Source organism: Didymella exigua, assembly GCF_010094145.1.
Source record: "Didymella exigua CBS 183.55 unplaced genomic scaffold M421scaffold_11, whole genome shotgun sequence".
NCBI lineage: Eukaryota > Fungi > Ascomycota > Dothideomycetes > Pleosporales > Didymellaceae > Didymella > Didymella exigua.
Genome location: NW_022984785.1, coordinates 758,252 through 781,571, shown reverse-complemented (window position 1 = coordinate 781,571; position 23,320 = coordinate 758,252). Strand labels below are relative to the sequence as shown.

Genomic DNA, 23,320 nt, shown 5'->3' with positions numbered 1-23,320 from the left:
AAAGGAGCCAACCAGATGGCGTGCTTCGCTTCTACGTCGCGGCGGAGCACTAATTCACCTACCGTGCGACACGCTACTAACCACTTCTCTTTCTTAGCAAATGCGCAGCAGCCCAAATTCGTTACAATTGCATCCACGAAGGATTTCGGCTGATCACAAGGCTTCTCTCGCTCCTCAGCTTACAGCGCGCAGGGGTGTTTGCGGCGCCTCCTTCACTTGCTGTCTTACCAATCAAGCTGGCACGGACTTCCTCGGCCTGCATACGTTCTGCACATGTCAGGGGAGGTGGATGGGATGTACTTGTAGTATTTCCTTACTATCGTGATACACGTTGAGGATTTCCCGATTAATGCACGTAGGTAGGTAGTTGCTGAGGGACGTCCATTCCCCGCACGACGGCCTGCGGAGTAGTCGCACGAGATAACACCCGTCGTTGATCAAAACACTGACGCTGACGCTGACACTGACACTAACATTGACACTGAAGTTTCCCAAATTAAATCTTGTTCTCATTCACTTCTCCGTCGTCCAAGCTCATCGTTTTTCTTCTCTTGTTTATAGTGTTCTTTCCTCGTTCAATACGTCAACGCGTACCCCGCAATCGCTGGCAACAATACACAGCCAAGATGGCGCGCTACACCAGAAAACAAATCGTTACGTTCATCAGCATCGTATATCTCGTCTTCACGACTGCCATAGCAGGGTAAGCTGATCGCGGCACTGCGGGGTCTTGAGCTCACTCTCCCAGTTATGCAGCGTCCCGCGCCAACCGCCTCTCGGTACCCATATCTGACACTCTCACCGGCTTCGCGGCCGCTCTCCCTGTCATCTCTGGCATTCTAATCGAGTGTGGCTACGATCTGACGCGCTGCAAGGAGCGCCGCAGTCACTTAGAACACAGCGAGATTCAGCATCCGCCTTTCATAATCGTTGCCAACTTCATCATCTTTATTTATTCGACTGTGGTCATCACCTTACTTGGCACGCACGCAGCTCCACCTCCAGAGCTGGACTGTGGTCTGCGACGACAATGGCAGTCGCTGTTCAGGGCTAAGGACTCAAGCTCGCTCAGGGCTATCCAGGACCAGTACAATTGCTGCGGTTTCACCAGCTCACATGATATGGCTTGGCCGTTCCCAGGCAAAGGCGTGAGCCAAGACGCATGCGAAAAGCTGTCCGGAAACACGAAGGGCTGCCTTGGACCTTGGAAGGCTGACGAACAGCACATCGCGGGATTGTTAATGGGAGTTGTGGGTCTGGTTGTGGTTTGGGCGGTACGCATGTCACAAGTATGATATGGTTGACCATACTGACATGAAAGCAGTTCGCCATCATCGCTATACCAACTCAACGCGAGTCCTGGCTGCACAAGATCGCCCCAGAGCAGGTGTCAGACTTCATCGCCCGCGAAGAGCACGGCAACACTGGCGAACGACGCCGCATTAACTATCTTCCAGACACCAACCGCTACTCAGACCGCGTCCAGGAAGAAGACGACGATGCCGCCCCGCCAAGCCCGGAGACTCGACGTGCGCTCGAGGAGGGCCGTGCGACAATTGGCACAGGTCTGCCTGGAAATGTTGTAATGGATGCACCCACTACCGAGGAGTGGACAAGAGACTAGGGTGAGACAAAATATGGCACGCCTTCGGTATGAGCCTCGGATGGTCAATGGTAAATGGGAACCCGCTCCGGGAGTTAAGCAAACTGCAAAATTAGCACGGCGTTTCAAGGCGGTCAGTACTTGACATAGCATCAGGGAACAGTAAGTAACCAGGGCCCAACAAATTGAACATGTTCCCCTCTCTTCACACATGTCTTACAAACACATTGAATACGCCGAACCCCATCTCGTCACCACCTCAATCATTCTTCAGGTCCCCATCCTTGACCTTATTCCAGAGCCACCCCACCACCTCGGCGACACCCTTTAGCTTCTGCTTGTACAGCTTCGCCTTTTGCGCCTCCTTCTTCTTGTCCAAAGCGGAGATCGAATTTGTCTTCTCAACTGGCATGGAGTCAGTCAGAGACTCCACAGCAGCGAAATCACACAGCTTACAGCGCAGCTCGGAGATCTCTGACGAGGCGCGCGAGACTGTCTTCGATGATGTGAGCAAGGGCTGTGGGCGCTCAAGCGTGGGTACGGCGCCGAAGGAGACGCGCCGCGGCATGCTGTTGGCCATTGGTCGGCGAAAGGAGGCGTCTTGAGCGGGAGAAGTGGTTGTGGACGAGGACATAATGTTGTGACGGAGACGATCAAAGTAATTTGGCTTGTTGTAGTCCTCAAGGTACAGTAGGTGAGAAAGATAGGGCCAGCGACCTGTGCAGGTGCGAGAAAATTGTGTATATACATCACGGGCTCCTATCAGGAGGGTATGGTGAAAAGCAGTGTAATAACGACCACTCACAAAGCCCACGTGGGTGCCGCTGAGATGAGGTGAAAGGGAGATTGCGAACATAAGGTAGTACCAAGGGCAAGACAAACGCGATGTCAATACAAAGCGTGGAGTCATTTCGTCGGCACGGTAGAGGTGAGCTTCTTCGAAAGCTTCTTTACAGCCTTCGCAGTTCTACCTTTCTTGGCAGCTGCCTCAGACTCGAACATATACGAGCACTTTGTTCCTTCGCATGGAAGCGACGGCAATGGTTCGTACTTCCAAGATGGTGCCTGGCCGAAAATTGACTTACCTGCGGGACTGGTGTCTCGATACGGAATATATGGCTCCTTGTACTCGAACGCAGTTGTTTGCCGTGAAAGAAGTGGATTTGATGATGCTGACGAAGATTTCTTGTTATTCGTCTTATACTCTGGGGGTATGTAGCTGTAGGTCACCATAATGCTTGTGTTTGTGGGATGTAGGGGAAACGAGGAAATTTTCCGGTTATAACGCTTTTCATTGTCAGAAGGTGTTTGTGCACAATGTATCTCTGTACATGTTCTATAAAAAAACTTCAGCCATTGTCCTATTCGATCGGTTGCCACAGTGCGTGACCTAATGATCGAGTTGGCGACCCTCTACCGACTGTGTCTCGGGTTGGTCGGGCTGCCCTCCCTGTCGCGCAATCAATCACGAGTCTGAGGTATAAAATCTAGGATATTAGTAAAGCATTGTAAAGCGTTGGATGTGTTAAAGAGCGCGCCACGATGAAAATTGCGAACAAAGTAGGCAGTATGGGTGTTGGGCACCTTTACACTTCCCCTTGCCAAGTGCACTAGTCTTACCAGGGATGGCTGCTAAAAACGACCCAGTCAGCAATTATATTCAGTAGGTATCGCTTATCTAGACTGCTGGATTGAAATTTCATGTCCAGATTGAGCTTTTGATATTCAGTCTGGTCTCGTCCTGACCCCGCGCCCAACAGGACGAGTGAACTACATTTTGACTACTACGGAGACAACCGGAATGTCGCATACACTCCTTGTAATTGTAGCTATATTTGCGTCTCCATTGACCCGAGATTACAAGTCTGATAATATTACTATTCATTACTACACGCATGCCATCTGCACATTAAACACCAACAACACTCTGATCAAGCACCACCCTCCTCGGCCCCCTCCTCTCCTCCCTCACAACCAGACTCGGACTAACAACCACCGCACCCCTACCCGGGACCTCCCACTCAAAGTCCCATTCCCCGGTTTGCCCAACCAACCAAATCCTCGTCTCCAGTGCTTCCGTTACAATGCCCGCGAGATCACTCTCCCTCTCCTGGTCACCAAACACAGGGTTCGCCCACGGGAAGAAAGTAAGTGAGAAGTGCTCAGCCGCTTCACGAATAGCCGAAAAAGTGTTGCGCGTCAGCGACAGGGCAGAAAGATTCGAGAGGCGGGATTGCGACCGGTTCGCAGGAGAGAGGGCGTTATGTTGGGCGTAAATGTGGACTGTTAGGCGGCGATGGAGGGCCTGTGCTGCTGCAAGTTGGGCGGAGTCTGCGGTACGATCAGCACGCATGGCTACAGGGAAGTGTGAAGGACTTACCGGAATCTCGGGGCTTGATGAAGTTTGTGAGCTCGGAGGGCCACAGTGTCTGCTTGTTTTCATCCCGCTTCGATTCTGTGATGCTCAACACGAAGGCAGTAAGCGCGTGCTTCAGCGCTACCGTTGGATGGGAGCAGTTCTGCAGCAGCTCAACCATGTCCACGTCTTTGCCGAAAGATGCCAAGTCAGAATCCATGCTCGGCGTGATACTGGCGTGGACGCCGCGGTAAAATGTGTCGATGTGTCTTTTGAACTCTGCAAACAATGCTGAGATCCGGGTGCTGACATCGTGCTCAGTGGCTGCAGGTGGAAGGATACCGGTCAAAGCGTCATTCACAGCGTGTGGAGAGGCGACTGGAGCACGTGCTGGGACTGGAACTGGAGTGCGCATCTGGGCCTGCGAGACTTGAACATATGGAATGCCGTTCACCGCACTCTTCTGTGCCATGACCAGCTCGGGCGAAGAGTCGGCGTAGATGGGATATCCTGATGGGCATGTCTTCTGCATGAACTTCTTGTCGCGCCTCTTGAATAGTAGCCATGCCGCGATGAATGCGATGGCAGCACCAACAATACACGTGCCGATTGCGATACCGGCAACTGCGCCCTTACTAACGCCGCCGTCATTGCCACTCCGGCTTGCTGATTGAGCTTCCGGTGGCTCTGTGAAAGTCGACCAAGGTGTTGTCCTGGCTGAAGTTGTGACCACACCCGTCGTAAGATCTGCAGTAGCTTCATGTGACGAGACATCCATATATGAGCTAGCCCATACGCTGCCGTCGTGGTTGGCTCTGGTCATCGTCACTGATGTTTCGGTATTCTCGGTGGCGACTGTGGGAGATGCGAAGACCCCCGTCGCAGAACTCTGCGTTGTTGTTTCTGTACGTTGTGATATCTCACCTGAGCTCTCGCAGCTAAGTGCTTGTTCATTGGTTTCGCACTGGGATCCTTGAGGCTGTCTGCGAACCCATTTCGCCATAATGATTCGACAAGCACACAATGCCACGTGACACAAGCAGCAAGGAAAGAGAAAAGAGAAGAGAAGAAGGCGAGTATGAGAGGAGTGTCATGCACTTAAGTGACCTCACTCAGATCTCACACTCGCACACGCTCAGCCGCAGCACGCAGTGGAGGCCTTACTGCAGCTATCATCGCTTGCCTGCATGCCATGAAGCCATCCAGCCAATGACACAGGGCTCAGCTTACCATCGTGCAACGGGCGCTCGGAGTTTAGGTCGGCTTGCTGCGCTGCTTATGTGGTGCTGGAAGGATGCAGCTGTGGTCGTGCTTGCTGTAGATCAAGTCTCCAATGAGGCTAGCGTGGTGTGGTTAGTGTTCATAGCCTTGTTCGGGATTGGTGTTGGCTCTATTTATGTCCCACCATGGGTCTTCCATCGTGGCAGTGTACACCTCGTATCCAACGGCTGTAAACCTGTGACGGATTCAATTGCATCCTGATGTGGGGCAGTGACTTTCCAGTTAAAACGCTCGCATATTCATCGAGCTTTTCTTTACCAGGGTTGGTGCTGCAGCCATGGTGATAGTAACGCGCGTCGTGTGCAGCTTGTGTACAAGAGTGCTTCAATGCAGATGAATACAGTTTTGACCAATGTTTTCCTAAGGCATGCAATACAAGTTGACTTCGTCATCCCAAAGTAGCGTTACAAGCCTAGCTCAAGACGTTCGAGTTGGAATGACTGCGAGTGGCTCTTTCGAATGTATGGATGATGCTTCTATTCAAATTTTTGGATCATATCCGAACATCATGCACCTCTACTCCTTGTATCTTCATGCTCGTCATCAGTCTCGCCTTGCAGTCTCTTCCTCCACCAGCGCAGCTTCAGCCAGTCACCAGGTCCTTCACGTTTACTGCTGCGTGTACCTCCCCCAAACCCCCATGTCCCACTCCTATGTGCAACCAGATCTGAGTCAGAGTGGTCGTCGTCTTCTGGATCAGGATGGTCGAGCAACGCAGACGAGCTGTCTGAGCGCTTCTTGCCTTGTGACGCACTGTGACTGCGCTGCGAGCCTGCACTGATGCCATCGAACCATGAGCGTCTGCGCATCTGGTCTAACCAGGCTGACTGTGTGTTTTGTCTCTGCCTGGGGAGTGTTCCGGCTCTTGGTCTGCGATCTGATTCTACAGATCGACGAAGATTCGGCGAGGGAAGTGAGTCTCTGTCATTTAGCTCATTCCAGATCTCGCTTGTCTCCTCGGATATTGTCATCCTTCGTCTTCTCTGGGGTCTTGGGCTCGCTCGAGGGCTGTGAGTGTTCGTGTCTAGCCTGGGAGTCTGTTTCGCCCGCGATGCAACGGTGTATGCCGGTCCAGTGCCAGCTCGTGCTAATAGTGGCGTTCTTTCGTCAACTGATTTACGTTTTGCTTGTTCGGTGGCGGCTCCGTGGAGTCCTGGTGGGGCTGCTTCGATATCCAGAGGATCGTCTGGCTCTTCGAATGGTTGTGCATGCAAGAGGCCCAAACCAGGCTCGAGCGCAGACTGTGGCATTGGTACGTGTCCTGGGTGCTTTGTCGATACAGGCGACGTGATGTCTTCTTCATTCTCCTCCAGTCTCCAGCTGAGGCAGACCACGCCTGCCAGGAGTATAATAGTGCCCATCGCGATGAGACCGGCATGCAAGCTCGAAAGGCGTTCGCTCTGGTGGAAGTAGATCAGGCCGTCAATGATAGCGATGATGTTGTAAATGCAGAACACAAGAGGGTAGAGCACGCTCGTGCTGACCAGCTTCAACCCACAGTGCATATAGTACAATTGCGTCAGGGCAAAGACGACCAGTCCTATCAGAATCATCCAAGACTGCCAGCGGTCGAACTGGTTGTGGCGGTCGACAATGGTGCGGACCAGCAGCTCGACTGCGCTCTTCGCTATGAGTAGCGAGTGCGCCGAGAGAATGCCGCTTACGCATCCGTAGAACATGCCTCGGACCAGGCGCAGGCGCGGAGTTGCGCGGGGGTAGATGCGTTGAAGGACCCAATTGGCGACCAGCAGCATGACGACGACAACGCCAGTCATGACCATCCACACGATGAAGTGGTGTCTGCCCAATAATGCCAGCAACTGGTCTAAATTGTGCGAGGGCTCAGCGATGGCGCCGAAGAGGGCTATGAGGAGGGCGCCGACAGCGACGAGCAAGGTGCCGACGAAGGAGTAGCGCGTGAAGGGCTCGTGGAGGATGATGGAGGCGCATATCGAGTTGAAGACGAGGCCGGACGCCTGCAGGGTGGAGAGGACGGGCAGCGGCAGGGTGGTGATCTGGATGGTGCTGCCTACGACGTTCGCCACGATGAACATGAGCATGCCCAGCTGCCAGCGCCGGCGCTTGTAGGGCGGGCGGCGGTCATAGTCGTCTTCCTTCTCTTCCTCGAGCAGGTGGGATTTTCGCTGCAGCGTCAGGCCGATGCTCTGGACGCTGGTGGAGAGGAGGCCCACGATCACTCCGAGCTGCGCGTGCACTGTGAGCTCCTCGGCGCATCCACTGGGGCTGCAGCATCATGCGACGCAGGGATCACTTACAGCAACGCTGGCGCCGGGCGAGAGCTCCACCATGGTTTGGATAAGGGTTGCAGTCACTGCACCGGCCTCTGCTACCTCGACAGCGGGTGCATGCTGTGTCTGGTGCTGTGCGGTGTGTCTGCGCAAGGCGTGTTCGGCGGTGACCAATCACCAGACGTCACGCAGGTGGTCAGTAGTGCACGAGAGAGGGACCGCCGAGCGTGTTGCAGTGGGCTGGACAAGGGCGGATGGCGCAACAGAGTGTTTCCTCAAATACAGGCACTGCAGTGGTGTCTTGTATGCGTGTGTAAGAAGCGCGCACCCATCATGCATGCGAAACGCTTGCAATCCCATGGTCTCGATGTTCCGTAGACATGAAGCCTAGACCCCTTTCAGCGCCTAGTTGTTGCGAGGTGCATCATCGTACCTGCTCCGTGCCCGTGGCTTGAACGTCAATCTTCCAAGCTTCCCGTCGACATCGCCCATCAGCGCAGCGCAGCACCACCTCACGACTCTCTCTACCACCGGTCGATACCCCCCACACGTCGCCCGCCATGTCGCAAGTACACGCCCTCTCCGACGACCAGGTACGCAGCTCCCCGCCAGCGCAGCCCTGCAAAGCTCCCCACCAACCTACGTCAACCGCACCAGCTAACAACTCCCCCCATGGCAGGTCGCCGGCGAGCTCAAGAAGATGACGGCCTTCATCCGCCAGGAGGCCATGGAGAAGGCCAACGAGATCCGCCTCAAGGCCGACGAGGAGTTCGCAATCGAAAAGTCCAAGCTCGTGCGCCAAGAGACCTCCTCCATCGACTCGTCCTACGAGAAGAAGTTCAAGCAGGCCAGCATGTCCCAGCAGATCACACGCTCCACCGTCTCCAACAAGAGTAGAATACGCATTCTGTCCGCCCGCCAGGAGCTGCTCGACCGCCTGTTTGAGGATGCAGGGAAGAAGCTGGGCGACGTGACCAAGGACAAGAAGAAGTACCAGGGTGTCCTGAAGAACCTGATCCTGGAGGGCGCATACGCCCTTAACGAGGACAAGCTGCAGGTCAAGGTCAGGAAGGCAGACAACGACATTGCCAAGCAGGCCATCGAGGAGGCACAGAAGGAGTACAAGTCCAAGGTCAACAAGGAAGTGTCCATCACAATCGACGAGAGCGACCCGCTGCCGTCTGAGTCGTACGTCCATTACTTATGTAAAACTTGAGAAGCATGCTAATTGGTCAAAGATCTGGCGGAGCTTTCATCGTTGGTACCGGCGGCCGCATTGACATCAACAACACCCTCGAGGAGCGCCTGAGGCTGCTCGAGTCTGATGCCCTCCCCTCCATCAGGGTCACCCTCTTCGGCGAGAACGAGAATAGGAAGTTCCGCGACTAAGCGCGCGGCTTTGGATCGAACTTCAACACACATTACGACACGGAGACAAGCTGAGGACGGGCAACGATCGAGTTGAGCGCGGTTGGCCTTTGTGAACCATGTGTTCGCAGGAGACGCCATTCTGATAGAGGAGCTTGTAGAATACTGGAAGATTTAGCGGCTCTTGGAGCAAATTATCACACTTACCACTATTCGCCAATTCACAGTGCCATTCGAACTGCGTTCCGGTGAGAGAGTTCTGCACAAGCATAATATGATATTCGGAAAACAGAACATCGACCCAGTAGTTGACCCGACCGGCTACAGATCACTTTTCGCACGCCAGCAATGCCCACCGGCGCTCCCCAGGTACGTCAGTCCACAGTGAAGAACTATGCCGAAGAAGTCGCAACAGTGTCCCTATGGTATACGGTGCGCGCACGCTGGACGAGACTGCAGTACCACCGACTACCAATGGAAATATCCAAAGTATGAAGTTTATTGCTCGGTGCAGATGGTGGTGACTGCACTCTGAGAAGCAATTTGTCTAGACGAAGCAGTGCCATGCTCCGGACGAGGCAGATGCATGCTATCTACCGCGATATATCCTTCTAGGTCTGACAATGTTGACCCTATTGCGATGTTCTAGCGAGTCGATATTCTAGAAGACTTTGTGGGTAGCTTGAAGAACTTCTCTATCATCACTGCCGTACGAATGGCGAATTTTCGCTGCGCAATTGGATGATGAGGGAACCGCACTTGGCTTGTAAGCATGCGCCCTGTGAGCAATATATGGAACTGATATCTTTGCAGCATCGTGAGTCTCTCGACTACTGAAAAGGTGGCGAGAAAGGCATTGGTTGGCTTTTGGTCGTTGGATGGGTATACGAGACCCAGGCGGCTGTTAACGTCTCCACAAGCTGTCAGTCTCCTACTTAAGCTGCACCTGGTTCTACAGCAACATCGAAATCCATGCCACCAAGGAATACAGAGTCTTTGGTTTCGAGTCCGGGCCTAATCGTGGTTCTGTCGCTCTATGGGCAGGGAAGTACCTGCCCTCTCACTGACGATGGCATGACCATCCATCAAGATATGAAATGTACTTCAACAAAAAACCACTACAATCGATCACGATGTGTCTAGTCGCTTCGCAGCATGGCAGAGTACAACTCACAATCGTTAAATGATTTGTTCAATTTCTCACTTTCGCACAGACACATCTCTGTAGACAGAAACGACGATGACGTCACACTTTCACCAATTCCGAATCCCCACACGCACCACCAGCCGTCTACCTGGTCTCCTCGGAAAGCCCCCAACAGCGCCCTGGCACAACAGCGGTTCGGCGCAGTACCCCGCGATCAGCCCCACAGCCCGTTCTACAATGCGGGGTGATCGGCTTTAGGATTGCCCAAACGGGTATACCGCGATATCTTCATGATGGAAGGGGTGAACACGCGCCTTGTATCTCGTCGTGAACAGCGAATCGCAGCTTCGCGGAGCCACAGTGGTTCAGAGCGGGCTGTGAGTGTAACCGGATGGCGTGAGGGTTAAGATGGCGGCGGCCCCGAGAGCTCGTGAGAAGGGTCGCGAGAGCTGGCTTGACGACGCAAAGTATACTTGAGCATCTGTTAATCCCTCAGCCTATTCAGTGTACTATTCAATCGAATTGCAGTCGATATGGCGAACGGCAGCATGAACGCGGTGCGATTCCACGGCAAACACGACCTGCGCTACGAAGAAATCCCCATCCCGGACGTGAAGCCCGGCCAGGTCAAGATCAAGCCTGCATGGGTGGGAATCTGCGGCAGTGGTAAACCTCGATAAACCCCACACGTCCTCTCCAGTCCTGCTAACACCAGAAGACCTACACGAATACCTGGGCGGCCCCAACCTCTGCCCAACAACACCCCACCCTATAACCGGCGAAACGGTACCGCTAACCTTCGGTCACGAATTCAGCGGCGTCGTCGAAGAGGTCGCCCCCGACGTGACAGACTACAAGAAAGGCGATCGCGTCGTCGTGCAACCCATCATCTACGACGGGACATGCTCTGCGTGCAAAGAAGGCCTGCACAACTGCTGCTGGAGCAACGGCTTCGTAGGGCTGTCAGGCTGGGGCGGCGGGCTGGCAGACCATATCGTCGTGCCGACGTCGACGCTGTACCATCTGCCGGACAACGTGCCACTGGAGATTGGGGCGCTGGTCGAGCCGCTGGCGGTGGGGTGGCATGCAGTGAAAGTCAGTCCTTTCAAGAAAGGCGATGTCGTGTTGATCCTGGGCGGGGGGCCGATTGGCATCTCGACGATCCTGGCGCTGAAGGCGAAGGGGTGTGATAGGGTTATTGTGTCGGAGGTGAGTCGCAAGAGACAGGAGTTTGCGAAGAGGTTTGGCGCGGATCATATCATCGATCCGACCAAGGAGGATGTTCCCAAGCGATGCAAAGAGCTGAGCGATGGGAAGGGCGTGCATATCGTGTACGACTGCGCGGGTGTCCAGGCAGCGCTGGATCAGGCTGTGCATGCTACAAGGCCCCGTGGCTGCATTCTGAACATCGCCATCTGGGAGAAGCCTTGCACGATCACGCCCAACGACTTCAACTTCAAGGAGAGAATGTACATGGGCATTGCGACGTACGAGGTCGGCGACTTCCAGGAGGTGATCGATGCGTTGTCATCGGGAAGGATGAAGCCGCACGAGATGATCACGCAGAGGATCAAGTTGACAGAGGTGGAGGAGAAAGGATTCAAGTCATTGATCCACGACAAGGACAACCAGGTCAAGATCTTGGTCGAGGTCGGAGGTGGAGATTGAGAGCTCTAGCAATGGTATGTGATGTATGAGAGATGTATATGATGGTTTGTAGAGCACCCTTGATGTCACATTAGCGCTGAAGAGTACAAATAAACGATGAAATGTTCCACTGACACCCTCACATTCAAGCCACATCGAATGTTCGAAGAACAACGATTGCTCGCGAGTCGCTACAAGAGCTTCAGCGCATAATGAGCAAACCTGAACTAAAGAAGTTGCCAAAGGTAGTAGCGCCACGTTCCAAGGGCCGACCGCACAAGACGCGCTGGTCGATATGGAGGTCGCGGGCTGTCTAATCTTCGCACGTAGACTAAATGACACGGTACTGGGCAGATACCCCGTGGCACTTTAAGAAGGTGCGGATCACAAGGATCATTGACTCTGAAGTGGAGCTGAGCGGAATCATCGTGTATTCGGTAACACACACTACTCGTCATCGCCATCATCGTCGCCTTGAACGTCCATCACACGCTCGCCAGCTCTTTCGAGCGTGCGGCGGCTCCAAACACGGACACCCTTGTAGATAGCCTTTTCTGTTAGCAAGAGGAGTAGACAAGGCGAAGATGAATACGTACTGCTAGGAACGTTCCTACGCCAATCAAAATGATTATCCAGCTGACTTGCTCGTATCGATCGCGGCCGGTCGCTCGTCCTCGACCACCACCGATCCGAAAGTAAGAGAGCGGGCTGGTGACAATGACTTTCAGGAAGCCGAGAACTCCCATTCCTGCGAAACCTTTGGCAAAGTGCTCAGTCCAGGAGTCTAATTTGTCTTCTGGTTCGTAAAAGTAGTTGCTTCGGCTGTAACTCGTCCAAGGCATAAGCGTGCTCCACGGGTCGAAGTACAGGTTCAGAATGGGATCAGCGAAAAATCCGAGGATGAACACCATCGACGTCATGATCAGAACGGTGAGCATAATTTGGGCAGCTGCGAAGCAGTCAGTATGTTGTATTTGGGTACTCCGCTTGCCATGACTTACTAATGCTACCAACGAAACGACCTGCTCCAAGTCGCGCAAGGCGATACTTGAAGCCACAGGTTGGACACTGCCAGTAATTCCTGCGTCCGTAACTGGGATCGGCATGGCGCCAGGCTTGCAGACACTGATCGTGAACATACTTCGAAGAGCCTTTGCATAGACAGGGTCTAATCAAATGGCCGCCTTCATCTTCGTAAACCACACTGGGGTGAGATGACTGCAGGAAACCTGGGAGATTCTCGGAAGGGACATTAAAGGTAGGCTGAACAACTTCTAGGCAGATTCTGCACTGCCGAGGTGGCCAGTGGGTACGCCTTGGGCGTGTGCCCTGGCTTCTCTGTGAGGACCCTTGTGGAGCCGAGGTACCTGTAGGTTCAGGTTCTGGTGTCGACGAGGTTGCACCAGATGAGGGCTCGTCCTTAGGTACGTCGTCCGGCCAGTACCAGCCGGGCATAGCTTGAAAGCCGGATGAGGAGGACATTGCTTGAATGACTGTACAATAATGAAGAGGCTTCTTGCCCGAAGACGGCAATCATACGCTTACCAATAAAGCCCGGTGAGGAAACATGGGCGCAAAGACGATGTTGCAAGTAGGATCAATCAGGTAACCGCGGGGGTGGCATCGGCCAACGCAAGCGCCTCAGACCGGACCCGGAGCCGACGCAGTGTTCTAGATATGTAAGTGTCACAGAGAGACACGGTGGCAGAGGAAGTAGAGGGAACGGCATCGAATGAAGATTGTTCGAAAGGCTGGAGCGGCCCGAGCGCGCTTGGCAGGCGTCACGTGCAGCTCGCCCGGTCCATGCGTGCTCTCCGCCGCCGCGTCTCATCGATTGCCTAGCTTCACGTCTCCAAACTCACGTCCATCTCGCACCCCGCAACGGCTGTCTGCCCTCCCTCCAAACCCTGACTCTCCGCCGATCTTCGCACCTGCTTCAATCACATCACCATGGCCGACAGATATTCGTTCTCGCTCACCACCTTCTCACCCAGGTAAAGACAGCTCCTCGCCGCGGTGGCTCTTGGTTCGTTTACTAATATGATGACAGTGGAAAGCTGGTACAAATTGGTATGCGCGCCTCTTAATTGCCAGAGCTGTGAGCTATTGCTGTGACAAAGGCACTGACTATATCACAGAGTATGCACTCAATGCTGTCAACCAGGGTGTCACCTCGCTGGGAATCAAAGGTACGTCCATAATCAGTATTTATGGATTCGAAAACTGATGCTGCTTCCAGCCACAAACGGCATTGTGCTCGCGACCGAGAAGAAGTCATCGTCACCCCTCATCGACTCCGCATCGTCATCGAAGGTCAGTCTGGTAACGCCAAACATTGGTATGGTCTACTCTGGCATGGGTCCAGACTACCGCGTTCTCGTCGACAAGGCCCGCAAGGTCTCGCACACCGAATACAAGCGCATCTACAACGAGTACCCACCCACGAGGATATTAGTGCAGGATGTGGCACGGGTGATGCAGGAGGCAACACAGTCTGGTGGTGTCAGGCCGTACGGTGTCAGCTTGCTCATCGCTGGGTGGGACGATGGCATCGAACCTGAGGCTGAGGGCAAGAGCGAGGAGCAGACCAGCGAAGAGAAGAAGAAGGTCAGCGGCAAGACTGGCGGCATCTTGAAGGGTGGGCCAAGTCTGTACCAAGTCGATCCCAGTGGCAGCTACTTTCCTTGGAAGGCAACAGCAATCGGCAAGAGCGCAACGAGCGCAAAGACCTTCCTCGAGAAGCGTTACACAGATGGTCTGGAGCTGGAGGATGCTATTCACATCGCCCTCCTTACGCTGAAGGAGACGATAGAAGGAGAGATGAACGGCGACACTGTCGAGATCGGCATCGTTGGGCCCCCAGAGGAGAGGCTACTTGGTGTCGAGGGTGTCGAGGGAGCGGTCGGTCCCCGCTTCAGGAAGCTAAGCCCCTCTGAGGTCGAGGACTACCTTACGAACCTGTAGAGAACCAGGGTCTTTAAGCTGGAGTTGCGACCTTGAACCTCTTTGGCGCTATCGCACAGTGATCTGGGCTGGCGCAGATGATGATTCGCAAAGACCATAGACACGAGCGATGCAGCATTTACGAAAACTATGACACTGTAATTTTTTGCACCCTCAGGCAACCACCTTGTGATCACTCAGTTCTTTGATTAGTTTAAACCTTCCTGTATTGACGCACAGGCGTGCCTGCTTCGTTCATTGTGGGTCCGACCAATCAAGAGCTAGCGGTAAACGCCAACCTGCGCAGGTGCACTTTACCTCTTCATTCGCTTCATCCACAAAACATGACTTGATCTGGCAATCAATCTTCTCATGCAACGATGGCTGCCGCAATGAAGACCGAGGCGGTTGTACCAACCGGTGCGACCTCAGTTGAAACACAGCCGCTCCCCCTACGCTCATATCAGGCTGAAATGGTCGAAGAAAGCCTCCACCAGAATGTCATCGTTGTGATGGACACAGGCAGCGGCAAAACGCACATGTTCGTGCATCTGTCACAGGTAGATCAAGAAAGCTAACAGCGACCGGAGCAGTGGAGCGGACTCGAGCTGAACTTGAAACATGCGAGCCGTCCAAGGTATGCCTGTGAGACTCTTGCGTGAAAACCATGCGAATTCTGACACGACTCTGCAAAGCGCGTGTGGTTCCTTGCGCCTACAGTCACCTTGTGCGAGCAGCAGAGCCAAGTCTTCAGCCACCTCCTTCCGAGTTACAATGTCCTCGTTCTCTCTGGCCAAGACGACATCGATCATTGGACAGAACAGAGTGTGTGGGACTCGGTATTGCGCAATATTCGCATTATCTTGTCTACGCATCAGGTTTTATACGATGCCCTCGCACATGCGTTTGTGAAGATGGATGACCTAGCTCTGTTGATCTTCGATGAAGGTACGCTCGACTTGCCACGCCTGGAGGTATACAACGGCGACTGACCGAGACTTAGCTCATCATTGCACACTCAATCATCCGGCCAATCGCATCATGTCGAATTTCTACGTCCCCAGAGCACGAAAAGGGGATACATGCCTTCCTAAGGTCCTCGGTCTGAGTGCAAGCCCAGTCATGAAGGCAGATGCCACAACAGACTCGTTGGAGTGAGTTTCATTTGCTTTTGAGTAGGGATTATGCTAACAGATCTGGAGGCAGATCGAGCGTAACTTATATGCAATGACAAAGACACCAAGAAAGAGTCGCTCGGAACTGACACGGCATGTCCATCAACCTGAGCTAATCAGGGTCGACTACCAGGTAGAAGCCCAGCAGCAATCTTCATTGATTAGCGCCCTTGCCTGTATCTACAGAGAGTACGATCTGATGGAAGACCCGTATACGAAAGACCTTCTTCGAAAACAGGAAGACGGGGTCGACGTTTCTACGCAGTTGCAGAAACTGTTCGTCAATCAGAAAACCTACTGCACAGAGCAACTCAGGACATTAACGAAGAAGGCGCAAGACATGGCGCTCGAACTCGGACCGTCTGCGACTGAATGGTATCTACACCAATGCATGGCGAAGTTTGAGAAGACTGTTTGCGATGCGGAGCAGCTACCGGGTTGGTCGAATGATGAGAAGCAGCACTTGTTGACCATCTTGAGAAAACTTCCTTTCCAAGAGGTCGTGCTTGGGCCTTCACTCGACGTTGGTCGAATATCCCAAAAGGTCGAAAGTCTGATCGAGGTTCTCGTTAACCAGGCTCAAGACACGCCTGAATTTACAGGCTTGGTCTTCGTCGAGCAACGAGCTTGGTTGGCTGTCATGGCTGAAACCCTGGCCGTACATCCGCGTACCAGAGACTTATTACGTGTGGGTACCTTTCTGGGAACATCAGGATCCAGTAAGCGCAAGCAGATGGTCGCTAATCTACCTGAAACAAGAAACCAGAAGGCCACACTAGATGACTTCCGAGCAGGCACAACCAATTTGATACTTGCAACGAGCGTTCTAGAGGAGGGAATCGATGTGTCCAGCTGCCACCTGGTGGTGTGTTTCGAACGCCCGAAGAATCTCAAGAGCTTTGTTCAGCGTCGCGGAAGAGCCAGAATGCAAGAATCAAAGTACTTCATCTTCATGCCTGAGGTAGGACGCGGGCGCGCTCCTGAGTCCTGGGAAGCTCTCGAGCAGGAGATGAAGGAAGCTTACCTCAATGACATGCGGCAGAGTAAACTAGCAGTGGAAAATGAGAAAGATGAGGAAGAAGGATCAAGGGTGTTTGAGGTCAAGGCTACCGGCGCCCGTCTGACATTGGATGATGCATTGTCGCATCTTACTCAATTTTGCTCACTTCTTGGTTCTGGTCCATACGTTGACCCACGCCCACAATTCAGATTCATCGAATACGACCTTGGAATTACTGCCGAAGTCACACTACCTATCTCGGTTGACCGTGCGGTTCGCACGGCCAGGGGCTTAAAATGGTGGCGAACAGAGAAGATGGCCAGAAAAGATGCAGCATTCGAAGCCTACAAGGCTCTGTACCTCGCCGGCTTGGTTAGCGACAACTTGTTACCTTTGCGACAAGAATCAGACAAGATGGTGTTAGGATCTCATGTACCCGACAACACACCTTCCATGGTCCCCGCCTCATCGACACTTGATCCGTGGCTTTTGGTTGCACAAGAGTGGCAGCGCAAGCCGCGGGAATACTTCCAAACACTCATCAAGTTCCACACGCCTGGTCAGGAACCCCTATACGTCAGACTCATCACTGTCACCCCTATCCCATTTCTAGACGACATTCGACTATACTGGAATAAGAGCAAAGTCTACACGGTTACGACAACCAACGAATCGGCAGCCAGTGTGAAGGCGGAAGATCTTATCACACTACGTTCCATAACTCGAAAGATCCTTCTGACTATGTATGCGGGCAGGATGCAGGAAGAAAGACATGACTTCTTGTGGTTGCTAGCACCCTGTGACAGATCTGGCCAGAGTCTTAACTCGACGAAACTTGTGAGGTGGGATAAAGCCACCAGCGGCAGCCAGTCAGCCCTGACACTACTGGAGAGGACCAAGCACATCTCAACTGACTGGGGTCTTGTCTCACAGGTCGGCGATAATCGGAAGTATATCCTGCAGACGAATGAAGACACTCAGTCAGGGACGCAGTCAGGGACGCAGTCAGGGACGCAGCCATCAGATACATGCCTCCAAGCCATGCGTGTACCAAAACGTCGGGATTTTTTGCATCCTCTCGTGACGGATAGCAATGCAAATGATGCATACACAAAATTTGAGGTGCTTGAAGCTCCAAATTGTGTAGTAGACAATCTGCCGGCTTCTTACTCGGTTATCGCGCTTCTACTGCCATCCGTTCTACACAAACTGGAGGTCGGTATGATTGCAGACACTCTACGGACGACGTTGCTTAGTCCTACCGGACTTGAGCCTGACCATCTGCCACTTGTAGTAAGGGCACTCACGGCATCATCCGCCGACGATGAGAGTAACTACCAGCGCCTCGAATACTTGGGAGATTGTATACTGAAGTTCATCTCCAGTCTCCATCTAATGGCGAAAAATCCAACTTGGCCAGCAAGCTACCTGACCGTCAAGAAAGGTCACATCGTGAGCAATGGTTTCCTCGCTCGCGCTACCCTGACAGCCGGACTTGACAAGTTCGTCACCACCAAACGCTTCACAGGAGTGAAATGGTCTCCCAGATATTGGGAAAATGTGCTCGTAGCTACTACGCAGCCAGAGAAGACACTGAAGTCATCGAAGTTGCTTGCCGACATCGTGGAATCGCTCATAGGCGTAGGGTACGTTCATGGCGGATTACCGAAGGCCTTTGTCTGCGTACAGACGCTGCTACCGCTCGAGCATTGGTCACTGATACCTGAAGCTAACGTCATCTTGTATGAGGCGGCACCAACGGATCTTGCTGTCACACAGTTCGACGTCTTGGAACAGCTCATCGGGTATACCTTCCGAAAAAAGATGTTGCTTCTAGAGGCCCTGACGCATGCTTCTTACACGGGGCCTAATGTCAATTGCAGCTACGACAGGCTGGAGTTCTTCGGTGATGCCGTGCTTGACTATATTGTCACAACACATTTGTACGCGCACACTCCGCCATTGTCCCACCCGAAGATGCATGCCATACAGACGGCAATGGTCAATGCAGCATTCCTCGCGTTCACTATGTTCGAGACGACGGTCGCGGAAGAGACAATAAGCAAGTCGACTCTAGAACCAGAGATCCACCGAAGAGCGTTATGGCAGTACCTACGATCTGGAAGTCCTCAAATCATTACAATGCGGGACCTGTCGTTGCAGCAGCACGCAGAGGTTCGGCAGCGACTCATCCTCGCACTAAGTCACGACGCAGAGTTTCCCTGGCACCTACTGGCCCTAATCAACGCACCAAAGCTTTTATCAGACATCGTTGAAAGCGTCATAGGTGCGATCTATGTCGACAGTCAGGGCAACTTGTCTGCCTGCGAGGCATTTGTACGGCACTTAGGCATCCTCGACCACCTGGAGCGCATCCTGCGCGACGACGTGGACTGCCTACATCCGAAGGAGCGACTAGGCCATCTAGCTATCGATCGTAGCGTCGAATATGTTCGCATGCCATTGCGCCGTGGGCACAATTCTGGTGACTTGCCGTCGAGTATGGGCAAAGGTTGGAGATGTCAGGTCAAGGTCGGTGGTGAGGAGGTAGGAGGGGTTGTCGAAGGGCTGACAAGGCTGCACGCTGAGACCATCGCTGCCTGGAAGGCTAACGAGATACTGAGAGGTCAGAGGTTCTGCGCTGCAGAAAGCAGTGAGGCTGAAGATGCCTTCTTCGATGCCGACGAGGGAGGTCGTGTGATGCTTGAAGACTGACGGTAGTTAGTGAGTGGCAGCTTACGGCAAGACACTCAGCTGTGTTGAGTCTGGTACAATGTCGAAGTGAGCTGCGACAGCGAGTGCGAACCCTGCCCTGGGTCAGGCGTTCGGTACCCGTGGAGGAGGCAGTGTTGTGGACATTTTCGGAGAATAATTTTTTTCCAAGGTTACAATACCCAATCCCGTCAGGTGTTTCAGTGCTTCATGTTATCCACAAGATTGTGCCAGGTGGGAAGGCGCGGAAACAAAGCCGAGTTAGAGTACGAGGGGTGCTGTCAAAGCCGCCTAGCATGACACGCAGGAGCCGTTGGGTTGCGATCTGTACTTCTTGAATGAAGTCATTGGCCAACCACGTCGAAGTGAGTAACTGAATGTCTCGCTTTCCCTACTAAAGCCTGCGACCTTGACCCAGATCAGTCAAGGGTTGGTGCTTGAGTGAAGGCGCCTTTCGAAGGATCAAATCACCGTAAGGCTAAGCGACAAGACCCCTGCAGATGAATGAGCAATGACCCCAAAGTACCACGCGCTGGAGCGAACGGAGCTCACCTTCCAACTTTGATCGTCCGAAAAGTCATGTCTCGGTGACAGAAAGAGGATCGTCGGTGCAGTGCCGCTGCTTTGACCTTGTGGGGTTTCGCGTGGCGTTGCTCCCCGTGCCCGTCATGAGGCGTGTGGCGCACATCGACCATTGCCTTTTGCACAAGAGTGACCATGCCGTACGCTGACTCCGGACCGTCCCTTCTCATATGGGGGCCATCTGCCTCAGAGTGTCGTTGCGTTATTGCGGCACTGAGACACTCGACTTTCACCCAGGCAGCATGGAATCTGTTGCCAATATAAGACCAGCAGACATCATCGTGGCAGAACAAGTCATCGCAACCCCGCACAAATCTCTTCGTTCCTTTTCTACTAGACGATACAATAACCTTTGAAATATCGGCACCATACGACCGACATCAACATCTCCAACTATCATGTCTTCGTCCCAGCAAAGCCCCCAACAGCCATCCGCTGGGAGAGCAACGGGAGCGTCTGGTGGTGCATACGGCAAGTTTCCTTGCAGGAATGCATGGAGAGAAGGGCATCCCAGAGAGTATCACTTAGTCGATACTGCTGATGCTCTGTGTGCTTCATGCCAGGTATGATTTCAGCTATTCCCAGTACCGTGGGCCAGCATCCCACTAACCTTCGCACCAGTGCGAACCTCGCCCGCGGCGCTGAGAAACATACCGAGTCTCGGCGACTTCGTACGAGAGAGTCATCTCAAACAGTGACGGCATCGCGTCTTGTCGAGCTCAGCAGTCGAGTACTGGGATGCCCGTTGAAAGGATGCGAAGGATGCAGAAGAATGGAAGATGCCGCAGGAATTGAGAGGATTTAGAGAGTTTCTAAGCGAGCTGAAGTGCTTATTCGTTCGGGACTGGCGGCAATGTGGAACGGTTTCTGGAATATGTGTTCCCTTGACACCTTAGAGTAGCACTGCACGTGTGATGGACAGCTCTAGTCACCCGTGCGGCCTGCTAGACTTCTTCTCATATTTTAGATTTTTCTTCATAGCTCACCGCTCTCTACGAAAATCATCATTATACGTGGAACCATTCGACTCTACACTTCCACCAACCATTTGCCAAATCTAGATAGACAAATGAAGATCGTAGGCGTATCTTGGTACGCTATCGATGGTATGGCTGCTAATTTGTCCACTGTTTCCACGAAGTCGCAAGCAGAATCCTGATAACATCAAAAGCAGCGCTGGAGCTAAGCAAATGGCGCGAACAGCCGGCGTCGACGGGAAGGACGCACTGACTGATGGATTGCGCCTGCCGCTATAACATACTCGCAGAAGATGCTACCTGATGGGCAACCACAGGCATTAACGCGTGTCATGCCTATGCCGTTACCAGTGCTGCGGCGCAGCCTTCCCTCCTCTCCCCATCCAGGAACGCGAGCGCTGACTCCGACGCAACATTCATCAGCGGGCTGAATGTTCCCGTCTATCTACACCCTACCCTGCATAAACCTCACTCTTCGCACTCCTGGCTTATCTCTACAGAGCGTACATGCCACAACGGACGGCTCCTGTATCCGTCCCGCATGCGTCATTCATCACCTGTTCTCTACGCTGCAAGATGAGCGCCACTGTCACTCAGCTGATCACACCCAACGCCCACTGCACGACTGAAGGCACCAGAAGCTGCTCGAAGATGCATCCATCCCTGCACTCTCACCACTGCAAACTTGGCACTCATGTTAGCTACTTTGAGACTTGAGTAACACTGAGCACACGCCGCAGCACATCGGCGCGTGGGACAATCAGTGCAGCAAATACCGCTTCTGAGGTCTACGTTGCCACATGAATTCTATCCATAGACACGAGCAGTGCGTCTATCGCGGTACGACTCCTGCATCACCCGCTCGGCATCCATCCATTAACGTTTTCGTACCGATCAGACCACCTTGTTGTTCGCACATCACTCTCGGCTTTCAACGACCTCCCAGACATGATAGCGTTTCTGTCTCAAACCTGTCGTGCAGAAGACCGCACCCTCGGCCCGACCAGCAGTATGAACTACCAGTGAAACGCGCGCCCTCATCCGCGACCGGCATGACCTCGAAGCCACAAAAAGGCTAAAACTGAGGGTCTATCAGACGCCGTGTACAGCCACGAATGTGCTGATATTCGGCAGTGCTCTCAAACAGTTCTTGAGAAGGACAGCTTCTGCGCAGCATGCACTTGTCCAGCTCAACATCGCGTAACGACGACGCACGAAGCGTCCTGCAATCCGTTCCTCGTCTGTTCGCAACAGTGAGGCGCGGACGCCCACGACTCATGGTCGAGTCTGTTCACATGGATGGGCAGCGAACGCGTTCTTGATCAGAACATTGGTCATTATGGGGATCCCAGTACGGTAATCGATAACATAGCGTCAACAGCGTCCACCAGGGCACATACCGTGACACGAGCCTTGCAAGGCATGAACGCTCCGCAAGCCGCCCTCGACAGTAATGGCGAACACCCCATATCGGTGACTGCGAAGCATCGTTCGCATCGTCACCTGCATGCTGAGCTGAGATTCGCGATCTCCGTATCGCAGAAGATGGTCGTCACAGTTGCATGTTCCAGACCGGTGCAAGACATCCAACCAGTGATCTGAAAGTAAACCTTCTAACGATATGGCCGAAGTAGCTGACTGAATTGCGATGCATGCGCGTCCAATTCGAATGGCATTGCGATTTGCAGCATGCATGCTTTGCTGCACACTGCACATCGGCTACACAGACTCGTTCTCGGCCGTATCATACACGGTCCTTTTTGCACGGCTTCTCAAACGTACACCCCGATCCTCCTACATGGCTCGATGTCCGTTGAGCTCGCGATGCTCGGACATGTACGGTAGCAACGAACGGGCTGGTGTTCAAACCCAGCGGGTCGCTACACCTTCTTCTCGCAGCTTCGTTCCTGCATCAGAAGAGCTCCGCGTCTGTACGCCAGTGACTAATAGGGCTGGACATAGATTGAGTTGTGTTTGTACTCGTACCTGAGGCCATCAAGATGAAGACCGCGCCTCAAGAGGCACGACTCGGGATGACCGCGAATCCATGTCTTCCGGATTCCGAATGTTCTGGCTGCATGTGGTGATCCTCCGCTCAGCCCACAGACAAAAGTCCACTCCTAGGCGCGCGGCACAGCGGGTCTCAGCCAGAAACGCGTTGAACACATTCGAAGCCTGCGAGACGCATCGACTGATCCTCAGGCTCGCTTCTGGTAATGCCTCGTTGTGATTCGGTCCGACGACGTCTGTCAGCTGTGCCGCTTTAAGCGCCTCACTAGC

At 53.4% G+C, this 23,320-nt stretch overlaps 10 protein-coding genes across 10 annotated transcripts; 6 read left to right on the top strand and 4 right to left on the bottom strand.

Moving 5' to 3' along the window:
* Positions 1–242: 242 nt before the first annotated feature.
* M421DRAFT_419984 (uncharacterized protein) lies at positions 243–1,807 on the top strand. Its single transcript, XM_033592318.1, has 3 exons — positions 243–703; positions 749–1,274; positions 1,325–1,807. Exons 1-3 carry the CDS (start codon positions 627–629, stop codon positions 1,622–1,624), a joined length of 903 nt encoding a protein of 300 aa, XP_033449701.1. The 5' UTR covers positions 243–626; the 3' UTR covers positions 1,625–1,807.
* A 55-nt stretch (positions 1,808–1,862) lies between these two features.
* M421DRAFT_91902 (uncharacterized protein) lies at positions 1,863–2,836 on the bottom strand (the record flags this gene model as incomplete). The annotated part of the gene is made up of 3 exons (XM_033597984.1): positions 1,863–2,008; positions 2,060–2,551; positions 2,689–2,836. 3 exons carry the CDS (start codon positions 2,834–2,836, stop codon positions 1,863–1,865), a joined length of 786 nt encoding a protein of 261 aa, XP_033449700.1.
* Positions 2,837–3,327: 491 nt separating this feature from the next.
* Positions 3,328–5,173, bottom strand: M421DRAFT_419983 (uncharacterized protein). The gene is made up of 2 exons (XM_033592317.1): positions 3,984–5,173; positions 3,328–3,934 (listed from the first exon to the last, which is right to left on the bottom strand). The coding sequence occupies exons 1-2, from the start codon at positions 4,960–4,962 to the stop codon at positions 3,513–3,515; spliced, it is 1,401 nt and encodes a 466-aa protein (XP_033449699.1). The 5' UTR covers positions 4,963–5,173; the 3' UTR covers positions 3,328–3,512.
* A 378-nt stretch (positions 5,174–5,551) lies between these two features.
* Positions 5,552–7,811, bottom strand: M421DRAFT_419982 (uncharacterized protein). The gene is made up of 2 exons (XM_033592316.1): positions 7,517–7,811; positions 5,552–7,444 (listed from the first exon to the last, which is right to left on the bottom strand). Exons 1-2 carry the CDS (start codon positions 7,547–7,549, stop codon positions 5,747–5,749), a joined length of 1,731 nt encoding a protein of 576 aa, XP_033449698.1. The 5' UTR covers positions 7,550–7,811; the 3' UTR covers positions 5,552–5,746.
* A 177-nt stretch (positions 7,812–7,988) lies between these two features.
* On the top strand, positions 7,989–9,087 carry M421DRAFT_419981 (ATPase, V1/A1 complex, subunit E). The gene is made up of 3 exons (XM_033592315.1): positions 7,989–8,082; positions 8,169–8,677; positions 8,728–9,087. The coding sequence occupies exons 1-3, from the start codon at positions 8,050–8,052 to the stop codon at positions 8,876–8,878; spliced, it is 693 nt and encodes a 230-aa protein (XP_033449697.1). The 5' UTR covers positions 7,989–8,049; the 3' UTR covers positions 8,879–9,087.
* Positions 9,088–10,552: 1,465 nt separating this feature from the next.
* On the top strand, positions 10,553–11,672 carry M421DRAFT_61168 (sorbitol dehydrogenase; the record flags this gene model as incomplete). The annotated part of the gene is made up of 2 exons (XM_033595853.1): positions 10,553–10,670; positions 10,723–11,672. 2 exons carry the CDS (start codon positions 10,553–10,555, stop codon positions 11,670–11,672), a joined length of 1,068 nt encoding a protein of 355 aa, XP_033449696.1.
* Positions 11,673–11,800: 128 nt separating this feature from the next.
* M421DRAFT_419979 (RING finger domain-containing protein) lies at positions 11,801–13,365 on the bottom strand. The gene is made up of 3 exons (XM_033592314.1): positions 12,653–13,365; positions 12,248–12,600; positions 11,801–12,200 (listed from the first exon to the last, which is right to left on the bottom strand). Exons 1-3 carry the CDS (start codon positions 13,131–13,133, stop codon positions 12,099–12,101), a joined length of 936 nt encoding a protein of 311 aa, XP_033449695.1. The 5' UTR covers positions 13,134–13,365; the 3' UTR covers positions 11,801–12,098.
* Positions 13,366–13,496: 131 nt separating this feature from the next.
* Positions 13,497–14,865, top strand: M421DRAFT_419977 (proteasome subunit alpha type-2). Its single transcript, XM_033592313.1, has 4 exons — positions 13,497–13,645; positions 13,702–13,721; positions 13,790–13,840; positions 13,891–14,865. Exons 1-4 carry the CDS (start codon positions 13,602–13,604, stop codon positions 14,613–14,615), a joined length of 840 nt encoding a protein of 279 aa, XP_033449694.1. The 5' UTR covers positions 13,497–13,601; the 3' UTR covers positions 14,616–14,865.
* A 121-nt stretch (positions 14,866–14,986) lies between these two features.
* Positions 14,987–19,714, top strand: M421DRAFT_390338 (uncharacterized protein; the record flags this gene model as incomplete). Its single annotated transcript, XM_033589982.1, has 5 exons — positions 14,987–15,135; positions 15,165–15,231; positions 15,290–15,542; positions 15,598–15,748; positions 15,797–19,714. The coding sequence occupies 5 exons, from the start codon at positions 14,987–14,989 to the stop codon at positions 19,482–19,484; spliced, it is 4,308 nt and encodes a 1,435-aa protein (XP_033449693.1). The 3' UTR covers positions 19,485–19,714.
* Positions 19,715–22,559: 2,845 nt separating this feature from the next.
* Positions 22,560–23,128, top strand: M421DRAFT_419971 (uncharacterized protein). The gene has a single exon (XM_033592312.1). The coding sequence runs from the start codon at positions 22,689–22,691 to the stop codon at positions 23,028–23,030; it is 342 nt and encodes a 113-aa protein (XP_033449692.1). The 5' UTR covers positions 22,560–22,688; the 3' UTR covers positions 23,031–23,128.
* Positions 23,129–23,320: the final 192 nt, after the last annotated feature.